The sequence below is a fragment of the Bactrocera neohumeralis genome, chromosome 5, assembly GCF_024586455.1.
Source record: "Bactrocera neohumeralis isolate Rockhampton chromosome 5, APGP_CSIRO_Bneo_wtdbg2-racon-allhic-juicebox.fasta_v2, whole genome shotgun sequence".
NCBI classification, from domain to species: Eukaryota; Metazoa; Arthropoda; class Insecta; order Diptera; family Tephritidae; genus Bactrocera; species Bactrocera neohumeralis.
In genome coordinates, this window is record NC_065922.1 from 33,208,620 (window position 1) to 33,234,003 (window position 25,384).

Here is a 25,384-nt window from a genome sequence, read left to right on the forward strand (position 1 = left end):
GCTTCTCTAAGGTCGAACTGCAGCAATGAAGGAAGCAATCGCCCAGAAGCGGTCAACTTTGGCATTTAATGAAAAAATAATACATTTTATTTTATTAGACCTTATACAAGCCCAATAATTAGCACAAGCTGAGAGAAATCAAGACCAAATTAATTCGTTTAACATCATTCGTCATCATTGAGAATGATTTCCGAAGTTGTTTTCGGAGCTTCTTTCTGATTTCCAACTTATGGTTCCTTGCTGCTAAACAAACATGTATCAATTTTAAATAGTCATACTTTAGCTCGCCGAATCGGGGAAGTTGAAAATATTGTATGCTAAAATGAAATTTTTAAATCCAAGTTTCAACACAAATCTTTACCTTCACTAATAGAGACATTTGTCATCTATATTCTGTCCTCTGCCAAGAAAAAGTAACAAACGTCGTCTACGAATTATTATGAGTACACGTGAATTTAAAATAGTTTAATATTTTATTTAATACGTACACTAATGTGGTGGAAGCACTTAAAAACTTTTATTACACTTTTAATTGGGAAAAATGTGGCCAGAATGTGGCATTTTTACGACGCCTTTATATGTTTTGGCAATTCGGGTTGACGCTTAATTTGCCAGACAAAATATTAGGTTGTAAAATCTTTTCGTTGACTTATGAAATTAGAAGTTGACAGATTACAAACAAACGTAAACATTGGGAATTTGTTTTGGAAAATTGCCTACTTGTGTCTTTATTAATTTTGCCACCGTTTTTAAAATACAGTGGGCCTCTGTAATTTTTGTTAGAATCTTAAAAGTACTTGCAACAATTTTCTAGCTTTCAATGCTATTTGGTATTCCTTAGCGCCGAGACGAGGTACCAGGACTTAAATCAGTGTAATTGAAAAACACCGGAATATATATTTCGAATCCAAAAATGTATTAATATGCCCTCTAGTTAGTAAAATATCAGAAGATTTCCTAGCCGAATTTGTTGATGGACAAAGAGTGATTATAGAAAATTCACTAAATAGTTTTTATGACGCTAAGGGAACATTGTTTAAAGTAAAATGTTTTAAGTGTTTCGAGGTAATATTTACGGTTCGCACGTTAAATTTTCAAAGCGAACCGGCAGATGGCGATTGGCAAGTACATAACGCGTTAAGTACCGTGAATTTGTACATTTTGTTCAAAAAATATATAAAAATAATATCCATTTACATAATTTAATGTACTATAATTATTAGTGATTCATTTTTGAGAATTTTGGATTATCTCGATCTCTCAGCCGATCTCCTAAAGAACATCCAAAGAATGATGCCTGACAATGAGAAATCTTTTCTACTTTAAACTAACTTAAATCCAAAAAAAAGTAAGGAAGGGCTATGTTCGGTTGTAACTAAACATTTCATGCTCCCGAAATTACAGGACCAAAGCCAGGGAAATATCCTTAAGTGCAAAACATCAACCAGAGATTCGTAATCTAAGAAATTTTATTATATGTCATAAGGTTTGTTAGAAAAAGGAAAACATCATATGAAGTATATGGGAGTTGATTAACCCGATTTTATATAATTTTGCCAATACTGCACATAATTAAAAGGCCACAGGCCAAGAAAATCCTCCCAAGCATTCATCAAGGCTCCTCACATACCATCACCAATCATAGGGAGTAGAGTCAGCCAGGTGTTCGAAAATCTTAATATTAGTTATGTATATGGGGGCTAGGTGAAATTTAAGCACACCTGCTGGCAATGTCTACGAGTGTTATATGTAAAATGGCTTTAATTGCTATTGTCGGTGTAGTCCCAGTGCACCGGAGATGCCGATGAGAGTCGCTTTTAGAACATATTCAAACTTTATATCGACTGTAGTCTTTTCGAGCGCCCTCCACTAGACGAATACAACATCGTTGTCTTAACGACGGTAGCATAGAAACAACACACCACTTTTGGTCAGAGTCCTCTCTTTTTTCTCAGTAGCTCTCCTAAAGCAATGTAAGGAATCTGATGACTACTTTGCTCTCTTCTGAAAATTTGGCCTACACGAAAGTTTTCTATCAAGGATAAGCACTAAGTATTTCTGCATAGAGGGTGGTTCAAAAATGGAAATTAATTCAAAGAACAAAATTCTTTATAGGTCCATATCTATGAAAGTACTATTTGCCGAATCAATTTTTTTGAAATTCCAAAGTTGGCATAACCCCTTAAGTTAGAGTGATCTTAAAGAGTTTCGTATGTTCTTAACAGATGTTGCCAGAACGTTATAAAAACACCATTGCTTTGGCTAGGAAATTGCATTAAAAATCACTAAATATATTGGGTAGTTGAAAAAAGTCTTTCGTATTTTGTCAATAGATGCCGTTGCAGTCGTATATCTCCAGTGCTACCAATCACATTGTTTCAAACCAAATATGTTGGAAAGGTGAGATTTTAAGCTTCATTTAACCAAAAATTAAATTCGGGGAAGTTGAAAAAAAAGTTACAGCTATTCAAAAATGAGTGAAAATAATGAAAATATTCACTGTATTTTGAAATTTTTGTATAAAAAAGGAAGAATGCCACGCAAGCCACCAAATTTCGACTTACACTGATGGAATAATATCTCTAGGAGAAAAATGGCAAAATGTGGTCTACCAAAATGGTACATATTTGTTTATTTATTTATTAGTATAAATAAAAAAAATACGTTGAAGTTTGATTAGAAATGCGAAAAGACTTTTTCGACTACCCAATATTAAATGGTAAGCAAGCACTAAATGGATAGATAGGTAAGGATAGATAGATAAGGTAGTTAAAATCGTTAACCGATGTGAATTTTTCCAAAGAGGTATACATACATACTTATGAAAATAAAGATCTAAGATTACATAAATTAGACACAGTACATATATATTTGTCACTACTCACCGTGAGATTGTCTCTTGTGTTGGCCCCGAGTGGCTTATCAACAGCCTCTCGTCAACGTCCTCGTGTATTGCATATGTTTGCGTGGGTGAGGTAGACATTAAGTGGCAACCATTTGTGGTTGTTGAGCTCAGCTGTAATTAAACAAATCAAAATAAATGTCAGTCAACATTACAAAGATGTAGAAAAATGTATGAAAAAACTAAGGAAGTAATTTATTGGATACATCTTGCGTTATAAAGAGGTATTAGATAGAGGTAACATATTTAAAATATTTTATTTGAAAACATTTTATATTTTTAGTTAATATTCCATACTTTATACATTTGTATTTTGTTATTTAGAAATTAAATTGAAATTATTTTGAATATATTGCTCAGAGCAATTACTTTCCTTTTAATTCCTTTCAGTTGAAACATTTAGAACAGTGAATTTAAAAAGTTTAAAAAATAACATATTTTTAAATGAAACGCATGCCATCAATCAAATAATCAATTTCGCATATATTGAAAAAATTTAATTGGCTTTTTACCGTAATCTATTAACTATTTATATTATTACAGAGTAAATAAGCATTGTGATATTAATGGATATTCATAAAAATTAACTTTCGACCGCAAGATTTTTATTTTTTTCATTTACTCTCCATAAATCAACACATATGTACATATGTACGTGTGTCTATGTTCACTCATTACCTTTGTAAAGAAATGATGGGCAGATATCAATATTTTTTGGCGTAGAAATTAGCGCATTTACATTGAATGCGTATAAGCGTGCTGCAATTCGCAAGCAAAATGTTTTCAAAAAAACACTGAATTGAACAAATTTTAATTGAATGTAAATAGAATGGATATGTGTACACATACACATACCTACGGTGGCATTTATTGACTATGAATTGGAAAAAATTATAAGTAGATTTGTATTTCAGCGCGTCATAGAAAATATACCCTATGGATAAGTGGAGAAGCAAGCTCCCGAAGTGGACTGGTATACGTAGGCTGACACATAGCTGGTACTACCAGAATTAAGTCGATATGATTTTTAGTCAGCTCTAATGTTCAGAAAATACGTGCATATAATTGACAGCTGTCGAAGTATAGTATATGAGTTACAGTATTTTGAGTGAAGCCACTTAAGTTTAAAAAAATGGGTAAAAGGAAATTCTTGTTTTAATAAAGCAATGCTTTTTATCGAAAAAAATGATTTTGAAGCCGAGAATTTGGATTGATGAACATTATTCGGACTCTGCACCAGGAATATCAACCGGTGAGAGGCGATTTGATCACGAATGAGGAGTTTTGCTAAGTTTGAACGAGGTGAAATGAGCAACGAGCTCGATGCACGCAGTGCACGAACTAAAGGCTGTTACCGACAAAAAAATCAAAACAGTCTCCAAAATAATTTCAGATGCCCGTAAAGTGAAGTTGTTCTAGAGAGCTGAAACCCAAAAGTTATCAAAGGAATGTTTTGAATATATTGTGAATAAATATTTGAGTACGCAAAAGATCTGTATAAAGTAGGTGTCGCGCGAGATCATAATCCATTAAAAACAGCACTGCCTTGATGATTCTGAAGAGTGTTTAAAACTGTTCAGTCGAAATAAAACCGAACCCGCTATGTCACTAAATGCTATTTAGCACACGGCATCTGTCGCCTTACCAGAAATCTTACTTTTAGACTCATAGAAGCCGTTTATCTAAATAAACTTGTGCCTGACCACAACGGAACTCTCAGTTTGATTTAATACCGTACCTTTTGGAACATGGAGTCATGGAACCAAGCTCTGTCGATATTTTCTCTGTCGATATTTCTCTTACTGAGAGTAAGCTGTGAGTAGGAAAAAGTTTACTCTGAGAACTATCCATCAATATGTGTTTCAAGCTTTGTGATTATTGAAGCTTTGTTAAAGCCTATGTTGCAACGATATCTGGTTACTTCTGGTTAAGACTATTTCGGGTATCAGGCTATAACGGAATTTTCGGAGGCTCTAAAGCTTATGAGTTGGTAAGAAAGGCCATCTTTGCATCGCTGTTGTTGAAATGAGAACGGGCTGGAGTTTCTCTGCCGCTTTGGGGTTACTATTGGATAGATGGGAGTGGTGGATTGGTACAAGTGCCATCGCAATTCTTTCTATCTATCCTTCTATCTAAAATTGCAAAAGAAACTTTTCATCCACAACAAGGTTAAGCTTTTGTTAACTGTTAATTGAAGCTGCTTGGATGAAGACTATATAAAAAATAAAAATTTAGTTTTTTTTGATTGGACAGTATTTTCCAGATAAAATCCAGAACACCTTGAATCTCACATCTTTAGGCATCCAGTTTAGCTTCTGGTTTCTCTGGTTTCAAAAGAAACTCTTCATAATTAGTCCAAGTGGGATCCTCTCTTGAGATTAACCATATAACCTAACCTAACTTATAACATATCAACTGTTGATGTGTAAAGACTATCAGTTACCGCTATAATCGAGTCTACGTAACAGAAATTTACTTGGAGTTTGAGTCGTTTCTTATATTGTCATAAAAATCCGTGAAGGCTACATTTCTAGACTGTCAAATTCTGCAGAAAAGTGAATGAAAACCAATAAGTTGAAGTATCCGGAAATTTTCTCTTGATGTGCACTTACAATTTCAAACAGAGTAGGACTTTTCGCAATATTTAGTGATTAAATTTTAGAATATTTAATGTTTTTTCCTTCGTTCTAGTACCATGAATGAGGAAAAGTGTTCAGAGTAAGAAAATATTTTTATGAGGTCGAGTCGCCATTGCTCGGTACCCACTTTACTTGGTTCACCCAAAACAAAATTTGCAAATCTTCATTAAACTTTTTCCGACAACTGTACGAATTTTTCATAATTTTGCCTATTCTAGAAATAACAGCAGGTTTTCGGTCCAACAAGTTAGAAACCGCTCTTAAAATGAAAAGCAATGTAGACTTTCGAATCAGCCGGCTCTTCTTTTAAATTACAAAAACAAAAGTTGCTGTGTGTGAACTCAGCCTTACACGATAAAAATAAACCACTAATAACTCGAAATGCAACAGAAACGAAACAGTTTGGAACTAGTGCATTTCCTTCCGGGTTATCTATACAAACAAGCATTTCGGTATTTAAACAGTTATTGCAGAAGCGCGAAAACATTATTATAAATAAATAAACACGGCATGCAACAGCTTGTAGCAATGGAAAATGAAATAAAATGCGCTGCTGCATTTTTGGCATATTTCCTTTTCAGTTTTTTCGTCAGCAACATAGTTCAGCGCTTTCAAATACCTACATACATACATACAGTATGTATATGATGTTGCAAGTAGTTTTTGCAACTTACATATTTACGTGTTTTTCCTCAACTACAAGCGCATATACATGCAAGCCGTGTTTTCAGGTGTGTAATTGAATTTGGTGTTGCAAGTTCAGAAAAATTTCGCGCTCGCTTTATTATACACCTGCAAGCTATTTGTGTTGCAAGTGTGAACTTTCTAGTTTTTTATGCAAATTGACAGCGTGTGTGCGCGTGTGGCATGTCAATGGCATGCATTTAATTGTAGTAATATATGCCAAATATGTGTATGTATGTATGAATTAATATACAGTAACACTGTTGCTTGTAGCCAGCGGCATGCAACACCTCAACATGTTAGCCATGCAAATGTATGCAACGTTGCACCGTGCCGTGTAGCCTTCATCAGCATCATGTTGCACACACACACACACACTGAACTTGTATGCACTTACGCGGATTGTTGCACGTCAAAAGTGCCAGCCACTGAGTGGGCGTGTCGACATTCACACTCAATTACTGTAAACAAGACGAAAAAGTTAAAAGCGAAGCAGGCGGAAATTTTTTCTGCTGAAACTTCGCTTGTGTTCAGACTGTGTTCAGACATGGCAAGTTTTGCCTTACCATTCTCCATATTTATACCTTAAACCGGGTAGGTATGTCAAGTTTGTCCCAGAAGGAATCTTTGGGAACCCTATAAAGTGTATATATAAATGATCGGCATGTCCAGCTGAGCCGATTTGGTCATGCCCGTCTGTCTGTACGTGAACTAGCCCCTCAATTTTTGACATCGACCTTAACCCTCATCAAGAACCTCGGGTCTGGCCAGGCATATTTTGTTTTTAAATGTTATTTAAATATATTTAGAGCGTAGCAAACGACTTGCGCTTCCAGGTAGCTTCCTAGAATTTTATTGTCTATTGAATTCAGAAAAAAAATGCAAGGATATCGTATCGAAAAGGACGAAAAAAGGATAATATAATATTACACCTTAGTGCACCAATGGTGCTTGGCTGGACTTGGCTGAAAATATATGAACTTTGGTATGTTTCTATCACTTCGCATGGTTCATTTATCTGTTTTCATGTTCGTTACATGTCCAAATTGGTTTGTATGTTTATCTGGGTCAAATACTTTAGCCGCTAGAGTGTTTTAAAGGTTAAGAAAAATGTAATTTTTCTCAAAATATTACATTTTTTGTGAACGCTATTGCCACGCCAAGCGTGAACAAGGCAGTCAATTTGATTTCAACCAAATCGAGAGTTAAGAAATTTCAAAAATGTATCTATATCGTACATATATGAGCGTAAATACAACACGTATTTCCATACAAATGTATGTAAACCCCACTTGGCCTAGCCAAGCACTATTGGTCTCGACTAAGTGTATCAGACCATTGGTCTCGACCAGGGTTAATCTTTGCACACGTTCTTTTCTCTTTATGAAATTGCTCGTTTGTGAGAATCGCTGATATCGGACCACTATAACATATAGCTGCCATATAAACCGTCCGAAAAATATCAAGTTCTTGTATGAACAACTTTTTTGGTTGATATGTTATCTTCATAAATTTGCCATGGATTACTTTCTAGAACAACGATTAAATCTCCAAACATGTTGGTTAAGATCGGATTGATCAAAATAAAGTCCTTGTATGGAAAACTTTTTTACTTGACGAAATATCTTCCAAAATTGGAGACATATTAGGGTCCAAAGCAACGATATAATATCCGAAGATATTATAAAGATCGGACCACTAGAGCATATTGCTGTCATACAAGTCTGATAAAAATCGAATCCATCTATGAAAACCAATGACAAGTTATCTTCATAAAATTTGGCTTAGATTATTGCACATGAGTTGTAATGTGTAAAAAAGTTTCCTACAATGAATTAAATTTCCCTGTCTGAACGCGGTCTTATGCACACGTCTACATATGTCTGTATGTACGTAAATATAGTATGCTTGACAGCGATCTGTCGGTTGGTATGTTCTGTGTTCGATTCGTTGGCGACGTAGTGTGTACGCTTTGAGAGGAAAATTAAAAATATATATCGCATATATGAATTGTTACATATTTTTGTGCCAAATTTGAGTGAACAAGGCATTTCGAAGAATAAAGCATCCGTAACAAAAGCAAATGAAATTGAACAAAAAATTAATGATAACAACGTGGCGCAACAAAAAGTGTAAAAATGTTCTAAAAATAGCGAATTATGTAAAATATTTGTACAATGATGATACTACAACAAAAAAGTTGACTAGTTTCGTCAAAGTGTGTATGTTTATGAATAAGTAATCTATGTACGTATTTCGAGAGCCTCAACTGCCTCTTCCTCTTTATATGCTCTATATTCTAGAGATTGTTTTGCTATTTGTGGTGTTATAACTTTTTATTATTATTACTTTGTTGTTGTTTTTGTTATTATTTAGCAGCTTTTGTATATTTTTCTTTTAATGTTATGACTAATAATGTGGTATGTGGTTAGGTGTGCTAACACATTGCATATTAGATAAGATTATTTGAGAAAACATGTTTTTATTACAAACAAGTAAGGAAGGGCTAAGTTCGGGTGTCACCGAACATTTTATACTCTCGCATGGTAAAGTGATAATCGAGATTTCATAATACGTCATTTACATATTTTTCAAATACCGTATTTTTTTAAAGTTTTATTCCGCTATCATCATTGGTTCCTAATGTTTATACTCGTATTATACAGAGAAGGCATCAGATGGAATTCAAAATAGCTTTATATTGGAAGAAGGCGTGGTTGTGAACCGATTTCACCCATACTTCGTACATGTCATCAGGGTGTTAAGAAAATATTATATACCGAATTTCATTGAAATCGGTCTAGTAGCTCCTGAGATATGGTTCTTGGTCCATAAGTGGGCGGCGCCACGCCCATTTTTAATTTTTAAAAAAAGCCTGGGTGCAGCTTCCTTCTGCCACTTCTTTCGTAAAATTTAGTGTTTCTGACGTTTTTTGTTAGTCGGTTATCGCACTTTTAGTGATTTTGAACATAACCTTTGTATGGGAGGTGGGCGTGGTTATTATCCGATTTCTTCCATTTTTGAACTGTACATGGAAATGCCTGAAGGAAACGACTCTGTAGACTTTGGTTGACATAGCTATAGTAGTTTCCGAGATGTGTACAAAAAACTTAGTAGGGGGCGGGGCCACGCCCACTTTTCCAAAAAAATTACGTCCAAATATGCCCTCCCTAATGCGATCCTTTGTGCCAAATTTCACTTTAATATCTTTATTTATGGCTTAGTTATCTTTATCGGTTTTCGGTTTCAATTTTGTGGGCGTGGCAGTTGGCCGATTTTGCCCATCTTCGAACTTAACCTTCTTATGGAGCCAAGGAATACGTTTACCAAGTTTCATCATGATATCTCAATTTTTACTCAAGTTACAGCTTGCACGGACGGACGGACAGACGGACAGACGGACGGACGGACGGACAGGACGGACAGACAGACATCCGGATTTCGACTCTACTCGTCACTGGTCACTTTGGTATATATAACCCTATATCTGACTCTTTTAGTTTTAGGACTTACAAACAACCGTTATGTGAACAAAACTATAATACTCTCCTTAGCAACATTGTTGCGAGAGTATAAAAAGAAAATAGTGTTTATATGTTTATAAATAGAATATTAGGATATAATTTGGAAGATTGTTTTTGTAGATGGGACTTTTCATCGATTGAAGGTAAAACTTATGTGACTTTAGACTGAGATCGTTTGTAACTAAAATATTTATAAATGTACCCTTGAGTTCATGGTTAAAACAATTGGAAGAGTAGTGTTTCTCAATTCTCAAAATCTTCAATTTTTAATCACACTAGGTGTGCCCTTAGATAAGTACCTCGATTATTAGTGATCATTTTTACTATCCCTGCTTATGATATCATAAAATAAAAGGGAAAAGTTTTATTATGAAATCAAAAGTTCTTAAAAAAATTCAAAAGCATTAAATAATATTTTTTATAGAGTCCAATATTCAATAGATTGATTATCTGTATTGGATCCTTGATTTTTATGTGATGGACACACATTTCTTTTAATAATAATTGTATATTGCCTATCACATTCTGTTGGTTGACGGTTGAAGGCATCTAAGAAACAAAGCAAAAAATATTTTCAGACTGAATCGAAGCTTTATCTATATTAAAAAAAAATAAAAAAAATAAGATGAAATGAATCCATTCAATTAGGAAACTAGGAAAACAAGCTACAGCTATAATGTCGGTCGGTTAGGTTATACTGACTGGCTGTCACGCCATACACAGACCTTCATTACCCTTGTAGTGACAGATGGAAGTTCAGTTTGATACGAGACGAAATTTACATCGTGCAGGATGTTAACGACTTTTGCGAAATTTGATAGAGACTTGTTATCTAATTCGGATACTTCATCCAGTCCCGTAAATTACAACGCTGCTAGATACTTAAGATGATTTCTAGATCAGGTCGAACTGAAACCAAAGTGGTGATCCAGCGTCTATCTAATGCCTACTTCCCTGCACTTTCTGCTCCTTTTGCATGTATCGTTATTACTTATGCCGCAGGCATCTGACCGCATCTGGTTGTGACCTGTTACTAGATCAACAACGGTCCTGCAGTCTTTTCAAAACAGTGGGAGAAAAATTATCCAAGTTTTTCTTCCGCCTTGCATATGCATATGCTTTTTGCGATCCCGCATACCATCTCGCACTGAATCGTCTGTCACCTCTTTCGCAATTTTCATTGTATATCACTTTTAGTGACTTCTGTATTTCCCAGTATTGGTTCGGTAGCCTGACGGATGGCACATTTCGCAAACTTATCCGCTAATGTGATGCCTGTAGTTTGTAATCTGTGACTAGGTTCTGCCGACTTTTCGAGACCGTATGAGAGAAAAGCATGTGTATTTTTTTCACCTTCTTGCACATGATCTTGGCGATCCTGCTTATCCTTAAGGTATTCCATTTCCATTCTGATCCGTCTGTCAACACTTTCGGAAATTTCATTGTATATCGTTTTTAGTGACTCTCTTATTTCCTGCACTGGTTTGGTAGCCAAACGGATGAAACTTTTCCCAATCTCCTCTCAGCTATTTCCCAAAATTCCTCTGTGGCCTGGAACCCAGTATATATGCAGCCGCTTTCCGGCAATCACTACAATGCTTTCCTGTTTCTAAGGACATTCTCTGACGTAATGCGATGCGAGATTATTGCTTTAATTGCCGCTATCCATATAAACATTGTTCTTCTTTACGTTGTTAGCTATCTCAGTCATTTTCCTGATCGCAAGGACTTCCGCCAGGAAGATACTGCATAAAAGAGTATTCCGGAAGCTGTCGCCTGAGATTCATCTCCGAGCAACAGATTCCTGTTCCAAAACAATTAGGCATTTTTGATCTGCATGTACAAATTTCCTAAGTTCCGCTGGTGAGTTGCATGCTCTGGCGCCATCCACCATCTTTTAGTGTGACTTAAAAGCTTCTCTTCCAAATAAAGGGGAGATATGTATGTCCTATTTTAGCCCCTAAACCTCCGCTTATTGAGCTATTTTCGGCGGTCTTTGTAGAGCATTCACCAAATGTCACGGGTTTTGCAGCTGATTTTGCCAGAGAGCTTTCTACAGCAATGTCGATGGTGGCATGTTGAGTAACCTTTTTAGTGCAGCTGTCTGTTGGAGTGGGTCTTAGCGCTCCCGTAAATTGAGTCGGTGCATCTGTTCCAACAATTTTCTTTATGTATTTTGACTTAACTACCATTGTATAACACCAATGCATGAGGCCAGGTTATAGGTCTATGTAGACTCTATCAACTTCATACATGCATATAGGGCATCACTGGCCTTTTCAATATTTTATCCCTATTGAGTTTCCATAGTTGGTTTTCAAAATTAATCCCAGGTACTTGGTATGCTCCTTAGTTGTTAATTCAACTCCGTTGATCTTCGGGATTTCCATGTTGGGATTTTGCACCTCATTGTAAAGAGTACCATATCCGTCTTATCGGCATTTACTCTTAGGTTGGTCGATATCGTCCGTTGGTGTGTTTAGCTATTTCGTCTGGTAAGCTATTTAAATTGGTAATTGAAAATCCCCCAAAATAGAAATTATTGACCGATTTTTCAGTGAAAACACATAACTTTCGAAGATAACGGAAGCTGATCAACGAATATAATTTTGCATGTAAGTCGATTTGTGTGTTTGCTGGAAAGTAATCATTAATTTAGTGAAAACTCAAACTGCCGAAAAAACATATAATGCGGCTCGCCTCATTCAATATTTCTCTCATCAAATATTTGATACACGCGGGCAGCATACACATACACATTTGTAAACCAGTTGGAATTTTTGCATTTTTATCACATGTCAATCGCATGCCACTTTATCTGCGGCTGATTTGCCTTTATTTGTTATCTGGTCAATATAATGCCCGCACTGACATACATTCATACATATGTATGTATGTATATGGTATGCATGAGCGAATACTTTTTTCAGCATTCATTCAGTGCCAGGCGGCGTTGTATTTATTGTAACACTAACAACAAGCTGTCTAAAATAATGGTTTTTGCCTCTCTCCTTTAAATGCATTTTTTAATGTTTTTTTTTAATTTTATTTTCCTTTTTAGCTTAAGTTAGCTCTTGTTCTCGTACCATATGGTTTGCCTTCCAATTTTTCGCTTTTGACCGTTCACTTGTCTGTGCGAATGACCACAAAATGGCAAAAAAATAATCATTATTATTTCGTTTATTTATTGCCACTGCATTTCTGTGCATTTAGACACATTTTGATACTAACTAGAGCTGTGCAAAAGAGATACCAAATGTAGAGGCTTCTCTATTCGAAAGTAAACTGATATTCGATTAAATGTTTTCGGTTAATATATTCAGTAGTTGTTTCGAGCGTGTAACAAAATCACGGTACTCGGAAAAAATCCAAGAAAAACATAGTATTATATGTGTCGACATTCTAGTAAGTGGAGGTCCTACTATAAATTAGTGCAAGTTTAGCGATTTCAAGTGTTTTGAAGCAACTAAGGCGTTATATCCATTTATGGATTTAACGAAATCAAAAATTCGATATTTATCGAATAAAAATATATTTGAGTATTCTCCCAGAATTTGAAGATGATTTGGAAAATAATTTTAGAGATCTGAACGTATTTGTAAGAGTTTTTTAACTTAGAGTAAATGGAGTAATCTTTTAATGCATTTTTCTCGAAACACTGTTTTCAGAGGAAAATTTATCTGAAACGGCTCAACCAATTGACTTGAAATTTACACAACGACTTATTTAGCTATAAATATTAGTAAGATGAAGCTCGAAGCAATAAAATTTTTGTTATAATTTTAAATTTTTATGCCCCTCTAAAGCGTAAATTTCATTCCCAGAATTTTGATTAGTCCTCCTATTACGAAATATACTCATTTATTGAAATAAGTCGTTTGGTCCTTGATTTGAGATAATTTTAAGCAGAAAAATCTTCCACCTCGAGACACCTGTTTTGAAAGGTCCTCTTGGAAATGGGCTATGTGATCAAGAGAATCCAAATTTTTGAAACCGAATATACAGAATAATGTATAAATTCTGTAAATGTACAGTTTTTAAAAAAAAATCCCAACAAAAAACTAGACTAGCAAATAGCTATAACCTCTTTATGGCGTTTACTATAATGAGTAATTTAAACGACACGTATAAAATCAAAAATAAATTCATAGCTTAATAATAATTTTATTTCAGTTAACTTAAGGGGTTAGGGGTAGTCAGAATTTTCAAAACATTATTTTTTTTTTGCATTTTCGTTAATTGTAATATCTCAAAAATATTCTCTGAAAATTTCAAGTTGATCCGATAATTAGTTTTTGAGTTATTCGACAAATAACAAAGAGAGCTCGGGAACTTCAAAGCGCTAGTGTGAAACTGTAAACGCATTTTTCTCAAAACTATATTTTTTGAACTGGTGACAACTGTAACTCGAAAACCGCTCAATGGATTTTAATGAAATTTATACAGCTTTCAGAATACATAATAAACTCGGGCCCGATGGAAGGATTTTTTTTTTTCAAAAATTTCGATTTTTTAAGACCAATTAACGTTGATTTTTTCCCAAAAATTTAGACAAAAATTTCCTCAGTCCGCCATTTTGTTAATTTTTGAAAAAAAAATCCTTCGATCAGGCCCGAGTTTATCTATTTATAAAACTATTTTTTTGTCCGATTGATTTTAGATGAATCTCCAAGGACTTATGGTTGTCACCGCAAGTACCTTTTTTTGGAACTGGGTCAACACAAACAACTATAACTTTGGAAATAAATTTTTTTTTTTTTGAAATTTTCGTGACTTCAAGTCAACACATTCCATAATAATGCCATATTACTACTTTTGTAAAATAACACGATTTAATAGCAAAAAAATACTGAAAATTCTAATTTTTTCGTGCCTCTGACTACCCCTAACCCCTTAATTTGCTAATTTTTTTTTTTAATTTTTCGATCTTACAATATTTTACCAATTTTATTTTCGAACCATTAAAAAAATGATTTTCGATACCCAGAAGTACTCGCTATTCTCCAACACTAAAATACATACATACACAAACATATACACACATACAGGTATTTACTCTACGGCTTAACTGTGGTTTTTGTGGTCGCTTTTTTAACATTTGATATTTATAAATCAGTGCTTTTCGTTTTTTTCGCTTGCATTTTTTAATTATTCTTTGCTTTGGCGTTCACTTTGCGCCAGCACACTGCATTAGCAATAAATATAAATATTAAAATTTTCATTAATTAAGCGAGTTAATTTAAAATTTTCGTCTGTAAGAATAGCGAATAATGCATGAAGCTGAAAGGTCATTGGTTTGGAGTACTACTAAAAGTAATAATAGAGTGGCATAGATCAGCAGAGGTACATAAGTATATTTTGAATGGGGTAATTATGGCAATAAGGTAAAATTAATAAAATCTGTAGAAAAGTTTAAATAAATTGAAAATTTTGAATTGTAGCTTTAGCAGGTATTGTCTTACTGCTGGTTTTCAAGAGAGTGGTACTATTTTGTCTTATAGCATTGACAGACGGCAGCGTTAAACCAGATTAATTGCATTTTTCGGGATTAATTCAGGAGTTACCACAGCTAACTCCGTTGCTGAATCCAAAAATAACTCTCAAAATTTTAGAGAGTTTGTGAGATTTTCGTTGGCAACATTGTCAAAAATGGCCAATTTTCATCTATTATGAATGAAATACAAGCAACCCTGACAGCTGTTTATCAAATTCTCAATATAATATCAATAAAACTTCTATGTTATGATGCAGTTTTAAAAATAATGTGTTGATATGCTTTTGTAATAAAAATGGTTTGGTAAAAATTGGTCGGCTAACAACCGTAATGTTTATCTTCTATCAATTTTCATTGAAAATATTATAAAAAGGACAATGAGCTGTTTATGAGAGTTTAAAACTCGCATAGCTGCCGTCTGTCACCTACAAATTTGGATCTGATTAAGTGCGCAGTTAATCCGGATTAACGCTGCCGTCTGTCAAGGCTATTATTCTGCTCATTAGGAACAGGTTGTAGTAATTCAAAGGGTTATATGCACTTCCGAAATTCGCTATTTTTGCAAATTTGTTTGAAGAAGCATTAATAAATAAATAACAAAATTTTCATTTACAGAATTTAATTCCCTTTAAAATCGACCATTCATTCTGAAAACTGTTGGACTCCTTTGACCCCATAGCCTATTCACAAGGAAACCGACGAAAGTATCGCCATATTTACCAAGTAAAAACTTTTATCCTAAAGAAAAGTAGGGTACAGTGTATAGAAAATATAAAAAATTATATTTATATTGTGACAAAAAACCACCCGGAAATTGTTATTAAATTCCTCGGATAAATGGTATTTCATAGAAATGTATTTTGCTTCGTAGTTTTGTCCTTAATTACCTAGCCAAATATGAGTGGGGTTTGTCAACCAGTTTGTTTACAGCACTTACTGAAGTCGCTACCCCTCAGCAGTGCGTTGCGATTTTTACAACGGACAAAACTATCGGACAAAGAATTTATCTCACATTTTGTATTTGTAACCGAATTTCGTGTGAGGAATCATTGCGAATGTTGGAAAAGGCTTACGGTGATTTGCTTTATCAAAAAGACAAGTCTACGAGTGGTATAAAACCTTCAAAGAGGTCAAGACAACGTTGAAGATATGCTTTATTCTGAACAATCCTCGACCTCTTTAAGTGATGAAAATATTAAAAAAGCGAAGGACTTAAAAATCGTCAGCGAGACCGTTCGAATGATTTTGGTGGATATTTTGGGTATGAAACGCGTTCTTGCTCGACTGGTCCGATAAAGCTGAATTTTTTCAAAAATAGTACTCAAACAGGTGTCTTTGGACATGCTTGGTCGAACGAATACCACATTCATTGAGAGCATTATAACGGCCGATGAGACCTGGGTTTCTTAATTTGACATGCAAAAAAGTCAACAATCATCGGAATTGAGGGAAAAATTAACCAAAACCAAAAAACGAAGCAAAAGCCGTTCAAAAATCCAGTTGATACTCATTGTTTTTTTGATATTTAGAGGGACAGACGGTCAATAAGGAGTTCAATTTGGCCGTATTGAGGCGTTTGCGTGAGAACATCTGTGGAAAACGGCGGGAATTGTGGATAATGCATCATCGCATCGAGCCACAATCCTGACCGAATTTAAAGCCAAAAACGCAGTGAACACCATTGATCGAAGAGATAAAATGTGTTATGAAATCTGTTTCGAGGACTGAAAAAATCGTTGGCGTAAGTGTATTACATCTGGTGAGGATTACTTTGAAGGCAACAAAATAAATATTGATCAATAATTAAATATTTTGCGTTTTACTTATAATATAATTTTTCGGTACACAATGTATAGCAGAAGTAGAAGTGAAAGTCCGACAGTGAGTGCCGGGTACGGTCAGAATGTAAGTATATATCAAGTCACTAACGAAAATTTGATAGCTCACTCTAGGTGACTGACAGCTGACAATATTTGCATGTGTTTTTAAAGTTTTTAAGTTTGTCCTTATTTGACTTGGTATATTTTTCGCTAACTTTGCATTGAGGGCCGTAAGCAAATATAAATATAATAAAAATAGAAAAAGAAAATTGAGGATATTTCATTAAATTTAATTTTCAAGTTTAAAGATGACAGCTGCCTGCGCAAAACTAAAATAAAAACAAAAAAAAAAAAAACATCGTGTGCCAACAGAAAAGCGAAGTGACGTCAGCAATACAGTTATTTATTTCTTAAAGTTCCTTTCAATGATTACATAGTTCAAGAAAAAACACAAAAACTATTTGCTCATTTTCCGATAACTTAAAATACCTAAAACAAATACGAAGAATAAAATTGGCACTGTTTGTTTTCTCAGCTGATTGCATACTAGACATTACAATGTAGTTGCGAAACGGATTTCGCTCAACAGCTAATACGTAAAATTATTTGCGGATTTGAAAAGCAAGCACCATAAACATTTCCTTACATACAAAAGACTAGTTGAAGAAACTGAAATGAAAACAAAGGTGCTTGCTTTGTTTGTTTGTCTATACATTTCCTATGGACTACATTTTAACAGGAACAGACATTTCCATTTGTTGTGCTTGTATGTTTACTTAAGTAAAATATTTCATCATTTCAAACACGTAACACACTTAAAATGGAAATCTATATTTTCAGTTAAAATATTTATTGATTTTAAGTGAAACTAACGTGTCTAGTGGATTAGAAAGTATTCTTCAACTAACATTAAAAAAGATACACATTTCAATACAAGATTTGCCTACTTAGGTTAAACTAATATATAGATAATAAAACCAAAACTAAATTCAAAACCTTAAAAGGCTATACCAGTGTGACACTTTCAAAAATCAATTGTTTTGTTTTTTCGATAATTTATATTGTCAAAAATATTCTGTTAAAACAGCAAGGTCGTATCTTGAATAGTTTTTAAATGGCAGCGTTCTAAAGAGCGACCGTTTTTCTCGAAACGACCTTTTTCAAGATTGCTGACATCAGTACTCGACGAGAAATTGACTGCTCGACTTGTGGAATATATTTACTGTACAATGACCTAAGATATTTTTGATTGGTTGAAAATTGTCAATTTGGCATTAAAAAAAACGAACACTTTTTCAGAACTACGCCATTTTGTTAATTTTTGATATTTTTCAAAAAATCGTAGGTCATTCTATAGGAATACCTTCCTCGGAAAGGATCTAGCTGAAAGTTGACGAAGAGAAGCCAAGAATCTGCGGCTGACAAACAAAACGCGAAAATGTTTTGCGTGAGAACTTGCGAAGAATATTACAGGGTCTCAGTGTACATTCCTCTGTTGATAGATTTCTAGAGAAGTATTGGATAGATTTCAAATGAGTTTGCTGCTTCTAGAAAAAGTATGTCCTTTCAAAACCAAAGAAATGGAAAACCTTATTGACTGCTTGGTAGATAGATTCAAAGGCTAATAATAGATAATCATAACGTCAGCGACGTTTACAGCTCAAAGGCGAACTTGATCACTGGCAGTGCCATTGGGGGCAGAAGCAAAAGTCAAAAGATAGCAAGTTACCGACTACTGCATTGGAAACGTTGAGGAACTGAGTTGCAGAGCTGTGCCCTATATTTCATAGTTTTCTTCGCAAATTCGAAAGATTCTCAAAGCTTGGCCCAGTCAATAAATAAATACGACAGAGACATAACATTGTACATCCGAGATGGTACGGAAAGGTTTTATAGTAGCCGGTGTGAAATTTTTACGATGGGCATGGCACCTCCCACTTTTAGGTGAAAATTTGTATCTTAGGATCTATGAAACAAATTTTAACCAAATTAGGTACGAAATATTATCCTGATATTTCTACATTACAGTGTACAAATGTTCGAAATCGGATAAAAACCACTCCTACTTCCCATATAAAAAAAATTTAAGTTCCGTCTGTTCCTCTCATTTGCCAGTATACAAATTAAGAACCAATCCATGTATCCGGATGAAACTTTACTTAAATAGTGCCCTCAAGATATTTCATCTTACGCCCAAAAATCGTCGAAATCGGACAATAACTTTTTAAGAACTCAGACACCAAATATGTGGACTTCTGTGCGTATGGCTGCCTTTTTGCCGAAAATATCGATCAACTTGTGAGATATATAGTACTTGTATTATTGAGATATGGGAAAAACGTTTCTCTGATAATAATTGTGTTAAAAATGGCTTGGATTGGATAAATACTTTTCATGGCCCTACATAACTAATATAAAGATTTTCGAACCCTTTACAATAACTATATCGGCCTAGCTGAATTTTAAAGATTTTCGATTTTTTAAGAGCATAACTTTTTTTTTAAAAAAAAACGCATAAAATTTGCAAAATCTCATCGGTTCTTTATTTGAAACGTACAAACCAATCCAATGATTCCACCAGCGTACAAACCACACCAAACAGTGCATTTTCGGGATGCATGTTTTGAACGGCTTCTGGTTGCTCTTCACCCCAAATAATTTTGCTTATTTACGTAGCTGTATGTACAGAAATATATATGTTTGGAAGACAACATTTCCGAAGAAATTCGGGCTATTCCGGCCGAAATGCTCGAAAAAGTTGCCCAAATTGGACTTTCCGATTTCAACGATTAGGATTATTTCAAGTTGCAAATAAAGAACCGATGAGATTTTGCAAATTTTATGCGAGTATAAAATGTATCTGTTACAACCGAACTTAGAACCCTTTCTTTCTTGTTTTTAATTACACACTTGAAACTTTAATAGATTTTTGATAGTGAAGAAAGCACTGTATAGTCATAAAATTGAGGAACAAACATTGAACCTTTTGCGGAAGTGTGTTCAGAAAACGTTCACGACTTGTATTCTTGCAAAACCGTCTGTCAGCTTCTAATCCGAATTTCTAAAACCTTAACTATAACTTCTCGAAAGCGTTAACCACAAAAAAATTGTATATAAAATTTATGTGGTTAAAATGGTACTAAATTTTTTGAAAATTGTTCAGATAATTTGACCTATAAATTATATTATTATATAGCTTATATCCTGTAGAATTTTGTAGTTAAAAATAAATTTAATAAATACAAAATATTGAGTGATTTTAATATTTCGCCGCCATTGCCAAAAAGTAAACATTTTAATGCTGATTTCTTCTATATTTAATCGATTGCAAAACCTGAAGATCCAAAAGCTTATATTTTACTGTACTACTTCGGAAAACTACTTTTTTCAAGAGAAATGCATTACGAAAATTAAGTAATAAAAAACTATTTATGTTTACGAAAATAAACGCCCACTTCTCGTCATGAAGCCCAATTAAGTATTTTTATTAGTTAACCGTGAGATAAAAATGAAAATTCGGTTCCCCTTCGCACTACGCTTGCTTCGGCCAGTATTCGGCATTGGTGAGTAATGGTATATAAGAAAGTGTGTATAATTTAATTTGAAAACGACTGACGGCGAGGCGACCAGTGGGCAGGTGGCCTTCGTACAACAGCTGCTGCCGCCGCACCACTCTCGGAGAGTCATAAATCAAATTGCTGCCTAACGTTTGATGCTTGAAATTTCGAATATAATTTTCAATGGCTTTTCCTTTTGTACTTTTCCACATTTTGAACAAATTAATTAAAAAAGAAGCAACACTGCGCAATATACTATAAATGATTTTTATATTTAAGGTGAAAGATGCTTCCAGATTGAGCTGAAAATTTATTTTATGATGTGTGAGTTGATTTGGGAGGTGTTTGCAGGGATAGCTAGATTAACAAAAACCGAGAAATTTCCAGACAGTTTAGACTAACAAATGATATATTATTTGGAATATACAAGGTCTGTCGCAAAAGAAACAGGACTGTTAAAAAAACAACAAAAAATTATATTTTTCAAAAGTTATATTTTTTATTCAAAGTAATTTCCTTGTGCTTCGATACAGCGTTTAGCCCGGCATTTCAAATGAGTGTTTAAGGTCATTTTTCGGAATGATCTTGAGAATATCGGTCGTCGCCTTTTGGATAGCTGAAATGTCCTGAAACCAGTGTCCTTTCATGGGCAAATGAAGTTTTCCAAATAGGTAAAAATCACAGGGTGCCAGATCAAGTGAGTAGGGTGAGTGATTAATGGTTATCGGACAAGCGTCGACCGATGACACAGCGCATTATCGTGCAACAGGCGCCAGCACCCTGCCTCACGGTATTGTGGTCGAGCACGACGAATGCGTGACAAAAGACGCTTCATAACACCAAGGTAAAACAAAGCATTAATCGTTTGGCCAGGTGGGACGAACTCTCGGTGTACAATACCCTCGGAATCGGAATCGTAAAAACAAATCAGTATTGTCTTTCTTTTTGACTTCTTTTTTGATTTTGGCCGGCCCGACTTCTGATCATCACAGAGGTCCTCACGACCTTCTTGGAATCGCTTAAACCACTCATGCACATTACTACGGGATAGGCACTGATCACCATAAACTTTTTTCATCATTTGAAATGTTTCAGTAAACGTTTTCCCATGTTTAAAACAAAATTTAATATCTGCTCTTTGCATTTTACGACCGATGACCAAATGCTGCTGTCACTTTTTTATCGATAACATCGATTGTAGTTATCCAATTGTCTTAAAATTTTTACGAAATGTCAACAAGAGATCAAACTTTTTATTTCATATACCCACCAGTAGGTGGCGCCACCAGAAACAGCTATAATGTTAATTATAATATTATTTAAAAAGTTCTGTTCCTTTTGCGACAGACCTTGTATATTCTATATATTTTATACAACTATATTTCAAAATTTAAGATAATACAATTTTAAAATCTAACATTCACTGCCTTGAAATGCAATCCCCAGCAATTTAAGGTTGATACTCTCTTAACATGTTACCTTAATCTTAATGCACCCCACACATGTTCTTGATATGATTTTCAGCAAGAAGTTGACATTCATCTTCACTTTCACGCTGTGACGCACGTAGCGTGTTACTTTCCTCTTTGCTTTACGCGCGCCACAACGTGCAACATTGCATTTGCATACGTGTCGCACCTGCAGATCTGTCTGTCAGCGCGGCTAAAGTGTTGTTATTGCTGACGCAAGGGTTAAAAGGCGGTAAGTAGAAGGCAAATATGTGATAGTGTATGTTGCCTTATATAAATATATGTTTTGACATAACTTATGTCAAGCACTCCAAGCACTCTTAACTTGAACTGATTGAGGCAGCATGTTTCTTACTCGCATTATATTAAAGACATTAAGATCTATAGAAAATTAAATAAAACTTTTCTTGCATTTTAATCGTAATTTTTCAGAATTATAAGCTGGCTCCGAAGCAAGCTTAGTGCTCTATATAAACCGCAACTGAGCGCCATTCTTCGGCTTAACTGCTAATATTTTTTTTTTGGTTGTCTATGAAAGCCATATACTCATTTCGGAGCCAAAAATCTACTGTTTTCGAAACACAGTTTTGACATCGCCTTTTCAGGCAGTTTCTCTCATGTAGAAATCATTACGGTATATAACAATTCTCCTGATAAAATTGGAGCAGATCATTCAAGACTCTTATAGTCAATCCTCTTTGGATGCCTGCAGAAGTTCTTAATATCAAATGACAGATATGCGCCAAAAGGACGGAAAACTTGAAAAAACTTGGTCGAGTAATTTGGTTCATATAAACTTAGTTGTATGGGTGATCTAATATATAGACAAAGTTGTTTATTTATATAATACTTTTTTCAAATTTTCGGAAATTGCTTCAAAGCATAACGAGGCCAAATTCATTCCATGCTCGAAGACAAACAGTTTTGAGTTGTCCGATATACATACATAAAATCTTTATGTTTTCGTCTAATAACACTAGTTCGTAACTGTGATGTTAGAGGCTTTTTCTTGCTAATTTTGGGTTGCTAAAATGGAAATTTAACCGTTTTGAACTCAAATTCGTAATCCGGACACCTCAAATACCGCACACAATTTTTTTTTTAATTTTTTCTTCAGATTTGGCGAGTAGTGAAATATTTAGTTGAGAGTATATAAGATCTTATATAAAAGACGACTTTTGTGTAATTGTTAAGATTTGAGCGATAAATATTTCCCAGCTCGATATGCAAAACCTATAACGAACCAAAAAGTTGGGCATACTACCGAAGAAAGATATTAACGTGATTAAACGAAGAAATCCTTGATATGGATAATATAAAGATTCTATGAAACACGTCTCTTCAATGTTGCCGACAAAATTCTAGCAAAGTTCTGTCAAACTTTTTCGATATTTTCATGCTTTGGCGCTCGAGAGAGAGCGATGTAGAAAGAGACAAGAGAAGAAAGACATCACTGAGTCAATATAATTACTGTGAGAGAAATTTATACTTCCAAATTTCGATACATATTTACTAATAGAGCTGATTTCATTATAATCATAAGGACATTCTATTTTTGGAAGCATGCACATTTTTTCGGATTACATACAAAAATTCTGAATTGAAAAAGTTCGTTTAAGGGTCTTTACTCTACTTTTGGCAATTTTTTGGAAATTTTAGTTGTCTACATTTATTTTAATTCTATCTAAGAAGCTTCAAGAATGCAAGGCAACAACTAAAATTTCTCAATATCAATTCTCCAGCTCAGACATAAGTATGTATTTTCAACTCCACATAAAGGATTTAACGGATGCCACACAATTAAAATATAAAGGAGACACGTCGCACAACCGAAGGAAGGTGTGCTTGTTTTAAAAAATATGAAAAAACCAGAAGCGAATCTCCAATTTATTACTTCATACATTCGAAAAGGTACATAGTAAGTTTTGTGTATTTTTGTTGAAAATTATTTCATATTTAAGGATTTTAACATTTCACAAAAAACAGTACACAGTTGCAACTGAAGGGTGCAAGATGATATGAATAAAAAGCAGATCACAGAGTAAAATTGTCTCTACCAAGTGAAAGAGTGTTGCATGCTTAAAATAAATAGAGGGCAGGCAATGAATATACCCAAGCATTGAGATGACAGTGAAATGGAATGGAATGAATGGATATGGAAATGGAAAAGGATTTTGAGCATCAGACAGTGCGGAGTTTAACCTCAAATATGGTATGTGGATGTGAAAAGCTCAAATACGTATGTCTGTAATCGGAAATTTATAAATCCCAGTAGTAAAAATATTATTTATGAATACTTACATACAAGTATATATAGAGGGGGCCAGATTTATATGACGGATAGTATTGGTTAATCACAGGCGAGATACTTTTAAGAATGGGAACAAATCGGAAATAATTGTTAAAAATAAAAAAAAGCTATTTATGAATTTCCGGGCGGAGAAATATGCAATATTTACCAATCCTGAATATATACGACAAGTAAAAGTCAATAATATGATATTCATGTATATAACTATCTTCAACTAGTGATCACTTATGTAGTAAGGATCAAAGAACTTTCATCTTGATTTTAAACAGGACACTTTTATGGCAGTTACATGCTAAGGCCCGTTCTGAACATACGACCACATTCGAAAATTGTAGAGTTGCCACGGATGATTCTCCACGTCGAATTTCATGAAGATGTCAAACAAGAAAGTTTTCCATACAAGAAATTAATCCGATATCGACGATTCTGGCAAATAAGTAGCTGTTTGGAGAAAAATGGCGTTTGGAACATTTCATATAGATGTCTCAAAAATTGAGAGACTAGTTCGTCTACGTACAGACAGATGCATTGGGAGCGCATTTGTCGGAACGGTCAATATCAGAACATTATATAATAAAGCTCCCATACAAAGTGGACGCCGGAATCAAGCGCTTGCATGGAAAACTTTTTCATTTTAAGAGTTATCTTCCCCAAATTTGGCCAGGGTTACAGTTTAAGGCAGCAGTGTAATCTCCGAAGAAATTGTTCAAAATGAGTGACTATAGCATATATGTATACTTAGCTGCATAAAATTTGACCGATCATCAAAATCGAGTTCTTGTAAGAAATCTTTTCTGGCTCTGAAGAGGTGCAACCGAAGTTAACGTGTTTTCTTGTTTTTTTAGTATTTGTTGAACAAAATAACGACACGATTTACCAGTTTAGGTTCGAATAACTCTTTAAATTAAAAGAATAAACATTCAAAATATTTTTTTGCTAGGTTGGTATGATCAGTGACATCTGTGCCAAATTTCAGATCAAACT

The 25,384-nt window shown here is 34.4% G+C and overlaps 1 protein-coding gene across 1 annotated transcript in view; it reads right to left on the reverse strand.

The window, feature by feature from the left end:
• Positions 1–25,384, reverse strand: part of LOC126759567 (uncharacterized) — a 41,866-nt gene that overhangs the window by 1,847 nt on the left and 14,635 nt on the right. Inside the window, exon 3 of the mRNA XM_050474443.1 lies at positions 2,886–3,016. Coding sequence (XP_050330400.1) covers positions 2,886–3,016 — 131 coding nt within the window. The remainder of the gene's footprint in view (positions 1–2,885; positions 3,017–25,384) is intronic.